The sequence below is a fragment of the Gobio gobio genome (assembly GCF_949357685.1).
Source record: "Gobio gobio genome assembly, chromosome: 24".
NCBI lineage: Eukaryota > Metazoa > Chordata > Actinopteri > Cypriniformes > Gobionidae > Gobio > Gobio gobio.
The window spans coordinates 1,045,753-1,051,752 of record NC_137120.1 but is presented as its reverse complement, the minus strand read 5'-3'; the positions used below and the strand labels follow the sequence as shown (position 1 = coordinate 1,051,752).

Sequence of the window (6,000 nt, the reverse complement as noted above, 5' to 3'; positions counted from 1 at the left end):
CCCCTATATCCTGATCCTGGGTCAGGACTGCCCCGCCCGATATCAGCTGCTGAACTGCCTGCTGGGAGAGAGGCTCCTCCCCCTGGGCGCGGAGGTGGGCGGGGCCTGTGGCGCGGAGGGCGGGGCCTGCCGGAGGAGGAAGTTGTGCTTCACACACGGCCGTCAGACGCGCCTGAGCCTGGCACTGCCCGGCCAGTATGAGCTGGTCCATCAGCTGGCGGCCCACTGCGGGCGCTGGGACACGGTGCCACCACAGGACCTGGAGATCCAGGAGTGCGGAGATCCTGCGCAGCGATTGGCCGAGCTGGAGATCACGCTCCATCATGCACTGCTGCAGGTCAGACGCTCAGCTCCTCATTCTCTGGGCTTTATGTAACTCTGTGGATCTGCTGCGCTTCACATGACCACTGGTTGCTGCTATGGTGATGTGTGTCTCCATGGCGACGGGGAAACTGTGTCCTGGGCTGGATGCCTTTCTTTCACGAGTTTGTTTTCATGAGGTTCAGATCTCTCTCAGATCAGAATAACAGCTCTGATCCGGGCTTTAGCGGACTCAAACTGGTTTCAGATCTGGTCACACATCAGACTCTAAAACTAGTTTCACATCACATTCTGATTAGTCTAACAACACTGAGAACTGCTGGCAAATCAGATTTGAATTAGGATGGGACTCAAATCAGAGTCAAATCAGTTTCACATCAGGATCATTAAGATCTCGGTCAGATCAAGCTCAGATCAGAATCTGGTTCGACTGTGATATTTCTTGAATCAGACTCAATCGGATCAGATGGGACTCAAATCAGAGTCAAATCAGTTTTGAATCAGGTTTTTGATCCATTTCAAATCAGACTCCAGTTCGTGTCAAACACTCTGATCGGCTTCATATCAATGTCAAATCAAATCCAGATCAGACTCTGATCCAATCCGAATCAGTCTTGAATCCGATTCTGCTTCCAATGGGCCTCAAATCAGAGTCAAATCAGTTTGGCATCATTAAGGTCTTAGATCAGTTGGAAATCAGATTTGGATGAGTTGAGAATCAGACTCAGATCAGTCTCAGATCAGTATCAAATCAAATCCAGATCAGACTCTGATCCAACTCTGAATGGTCTCGGATCTGTTTTGAATCAGAGTCAAATTAGTTTCACATCAGATCCATTAAGGTCTTAGATCGGTTGAGAATCAGACTCAGATCACTTTACTCAAAGTCTTGGATCAGATGCAAATCAGAATGAAGTTCAAATTCTGATCCAGCTCAGACTGGTTTTGGATCTGTCTTTATTCAGACTCGAATGGGACTCAAATCAGAGTCAAATCAGTTTAGCATCATTAGGGTCTTGAATCTGTTGCAATCAGACTCAGATCACTTTGGTCAAAGTCAGTCTCAAATCAAACTTCACTTAGTTTAACACACTCTGTTCGATCTGTTATCAAACTCTGATCACTTTCATTCTCAAATCAGACTCCATCTAAGATCAGGTTCAAATTCTGATCCAACTCTGAATTGAGTCCAGTTCGGTGCAGAATCTGAATCCAGACTGATCTGAAACCAATCAGAGTCAAATCAGTTACTCTAGAACACTCAGATCAATCTGCTGGAGTCCTTTCAGAGTCAGATCAGACTCTGATCCAGCTCAGACTGGTTTCGGATCTGTCTTTATTCAGATTCTGCCTCGAATTGGACTCAAATCAGAGTCAAATCAGTTTTGCATCATTCATTTCTTGGATCTGTTGCAAATCAGATCTGTATCGGTTGAGAATCAGACTCGGATCACTTTGGTCAAAGTCAGATCAGTCTCAAATCCAGATCGGACTCTGATCGGTTTCAGATTGATCTTAAATCAGATTTGGCCTTGGATGAGACTCGAGTCAAATTAGTTTCACATCAGATTCATTAAGATCTTCGATCAGTTGAGAATCAGACTCGCTATTCTAAAGCACTCAGATCAATCTGCAATTAGAGTCACATCAGACTCTGATCCACCTCAGATTAGTTTCGGATCGGTCTGGATTCAGATTATCCCTCGAATGGGACTTAAATCAGAGTCAAATCAGTTTTGTATCAGGTTTTTGATCCATTTTGAATCAGACTCCAGTTTGTGTCAAACACTCTGATCGGCTTCATATCAATGTCAAATCAAATCCAGATCAGACTCTGATCCAATCCGAATCAGTCTTGAATCAGATTCTGCTTCCAATGGGCCTCAGATCAGAGTCAAATCAGTTTAGCATCATTAATATCTTTGGATCTGTTGCAAATCAGATTTGGATGGGTTGAGAATCAGACTCAGATCACTTTGGTCAAAGTCAGATCAGTCTCAAATCCAGATCGGACTCTGATCGGTTTCAGATTGATCTTAAATCAGATTTGGCCTTGGATGAGACTCAAATCAAATTAGTTTAGCATCAGATTCATTAATATCTTAGATCTGTTGCAAATCAGACTGGGACCGGTTTCAAATCAGTCTATAACACTGCTGTTATCAAACTGTGATCACTCTCAGATCAGTGTTGAATCCAGATCAGACTCCGATTGGTTTCAGATTGGTCTGGATTCAGACTCTGCATCGAATTGGACTCAAATCAGAGTCAAATTAGTTTCACATCAGATCCTTTAAGGTCTTAGATCAGTTGCAAATCAGACTCGCTATTCTAAAACACTCAGATCAATCTGCTGGAGTCCTATTAGAGTCACATCAGACTCTGATCCACCTCAGACTGGTTTCGGATCGGACTCTGGTTTCAGATTCTCCCTCGAATGGGCCTCAAATCAGAATCAAATCAGTTTGTCGTCAGACTCCTTCCAGTCTTGGATCAGCTGTAAATCTGTCTCAGGTCAGAGTCTCAGTCAGAGCAGATTTTTCTGCATGACTCTCTTGCGGTTTTAACCCGTGTCATCGTGTTGAACTCGTGTGTGTGTGTGTGTGTGTGTGTGTTTGTTCAGTGATGTTTGCCGTCACACACATCTGCTAGAATCACGTCTGCTCTCAAATGAAGGCCGTCTGTTTTAGTCCGGCACACACACGTTAGTGCCCAGGCGTTAATTAGCGGAGCTCGTGGTTCGGCCCCAGCGTACGCTCAGATGTGTGTGTCCTGTGAACACATTCCCAGAATTCCTGCTCACACACACACACACATGTGTTTCTGCAGCAGTGGAGAGTGTGTTTGAAGCGCTTGAATCGGATCTTTGTTGGGTCAGGTCTGATGGGCCGCCCGCCGCCGGCTCTTGTTGCAGAGAGACTCCAGCGCTGTGTCAGAGACGGCCCTGACTGACTCTATTGTGCTGCTGTGCTAGCGCTCTTTATCCTCCTCAGATTCATCACACAGCTGACCTCTGACCCTCGCGTCTAATGCTGCTTTATCTGGAGAAACACATCTCACCTACACACACTCCGCTTCACGCGTTCCCACGCTCTGGAACACATGAGCAGTTTTATGATTCATCAGGAGGCCACAATTCTCAATATAATATTAAACCGATCGGTACGGCATTCACGGTTCAATACGCGCTTGTGAATTGCGTTTGCATTTAAATAATTATTTTTCTACAAATTCTATTATTTTCCTCCATCTCAATACTGAACAACAACATACATTCACATCACACATTAGTGGTGGAGTTACACTCACGGGACACTAGAGTTATTCACAATCACCAAAGCTCATTATTTGCATTTGTTTTACAGCCTTGCCGGTTCAGAGCGCGCGCACTAAACGCCTGTCAAACACGTGATTACTGGACTCAGTAGTCGTCTTACTGCGCTAATACTGTCAAATACACACATGGCTAACATAAACACAGTCGGTTATGTCTAAAGTGAAAGTAAAATCGTGTGTGTTTGTATATTAGATGAGCGCAGGTCTTAAAGGGACAGTTCACCTCTAAAATAATGTCATTATTTACTCACTCTAATATTGTTCCAAACCTGTATTCATTTCTCGATGACAGAATTTTCATTTTTGAGTGAACTATCCCTTTAATGTTAATACAACAACAAAAGACAAAGAGAAAATCTCTCTCTGCTCTTGACTGAAGAACTAATACAGCAGCTTTAATAAGAATCATGTATATTATAGTGAAGTCTGTGAAGTGTTCTGAACTTTACATTTATTCATTCAATCTCATACTTAAATGCTGCTGTACTGCTCTGAGCTGCCAGTGTAATATATATTTATTTTATATTATACAATACACTAATGTGCACAAGGTTTTTTTAAGTAAAGTAAAGTTTAAGTAAGGTTTTTCAATTCTTTTAAGTAAAATAAAGAAAGAATATTGCAATAAAAATAGTCTTTTTTCTGTTGTTCCTGTCGCTTAAGAATAGAATAGCAAAAAACCTGATGTGACAAGCCATCAGAACCCAACCGAAAACTGTGGTTAAAATCCGAGGTGTGTATTGAACCGTGGACTAACTGTAGTGTTGCATCCCTATATTCAAATCTTTGTGCTGACTGGGAATATTGTGGATGATAACTGGTTGAAAAGTGAAGATATCATCAATAATGTAATTAAAACTTGTTAAATATTGACGTAAATCAATATTTCTCATGTCATGTTCATTCATTTTAGTCCGTTTTACTTTAAAAGTTTAGTCATTTTAAAGCTACACTGTGTAACTTTTTTTAGTTTATTCTTAGCTAAAACACTTAGTTCTTTCAAAAATATATGTGCTCATTAATGTATATTTACTTCTTTCAAGTAATAAAGTATTCTGGTAAGTTTATAATATGCCATTGTAAACACATACGGGTGAGGGTTTGAATGCGGGTCGCCATGTTGCTCCTCCATCTTGAAAGTACATTAGCCAAAGAGGGACATTCCCGTAAATTCAAGCTTGGCCTTTGGCGTTTTAACACTCGATGGCTCCGTGACGAATGTGGACGAGGTCGAGCTGGAAGCCATGTTAATCTTGGACTAAATCAGCCACCGTAGGAGTTAAAACCAAATCGGAGAGGAACAGAAACTAATATTCACTGGATGGTCATATACAAGTTCACCACTAGATGGGGGAAAATATCACACACTGGAGCTTTTAATTAAAAAGTGAAATATTGAATCATTTTGATATATTTTATGAACGTGCTCCCGTTCTGACTGCGGTTCTGCTGACAGGAAGTGAAGATCATGGTTCTTCCGTGCCGTAACGTCCAGCCCGTGGAGGAGGCCCTGGAGGACTGCAGACGCGGCATCCTTCCCATCATCCTCTACGCCGTCAGCAAGGACACGCTGAGCGCGCAGCAGCTGGAGGACCTGCAGAAGGTGCGCGAGACGCTCCCGTTCCCCGTGTGCTTCATCCGGATCCCGCCGGAGGGCGTGGCCCCCGAGGGCCGGCCCGTGGAGAAGGAGCGCAGCGCTCTGTTCGCGCAGCTCCTGTCTCTGGAGCTCATCGGCGGATCGGCGGGAAACTGCGCCTGCGGGGCTCCGGCTCAGACGCCCGGCAAGATGCAAGGCATTCTGGGAGAGAGTCTGGAGCGCGTGCACCGCGTGCTGGTGCCGTTCGTGAGGCAGGTTCTGCAGAACCAGCAGGTGGAGGCCGCCACGCTTCTGAACGCAGTCCACTGCCGCTGTCTGGACCTCTTCATCAACCAGGTGACGCCACACACACACACACACACACACACACACACTTCCTGTTCCTCACAGCAGCCGGACAGTGATCTGAAACACTGATGACAGTAGGGGCGCAACTACCCAGCAGCCATATCACCCTTACCCCTTTCCCACCAAGGCAGTGCTAGAGCTAGTTCAGAGCCAGAGCTAGTCCCAGTTCATAGTTGGAGCTTCTAAGAACCGTTTGCTTTTCCACATGCTGAGAGCCACAACAGAGCCAGTCTTACGCCACTGTATACGCCTCATCTCTCTCAGCAACACTAGCGAGGCAGCGGCAGTGAGGCCAAGTTGGGCTGATTCATCACTGTTGCTGTTTTTCATGTCAGCGGGTTGCAGCGACCCCAATTATATGATATTTAGCCCCGGGAATGCGAAGTTTAGTAGGCAAC

The 6,000-nt window shown here is 44.7% G+C and overlaps 1 protein-coding gene across 2 annotated transcripts in view; it reads left to right on the top strand.

Annotated features, from left to right (window-relative positions):
* Window positions 1-6,000, top strand: part of dstyk (dual serine/threonine and tyrosine protein kinase) — a 46,863-nt gene that overhangs the window by 17,090 nt on the left and 23,773 nt on the right. For both annotated transcript variants that reach the window (XM_079808458.1, XM_079808459.1), the window contains exons 2-3: window positions 1-337; window positions 5,114-5,590. The exon at window positions 1-337 is cut by the window's left edge and continues 67 nt beyond it. In XM_079808458.1, coding sequence (XP_079664584.1) covers window positions 1-337; window positions 5,114-5,590 — 814 coding nt within the window. The remainder of the gene's footprint in view (window positions 338-5,113; window positions 5,591-6,000) is intronic.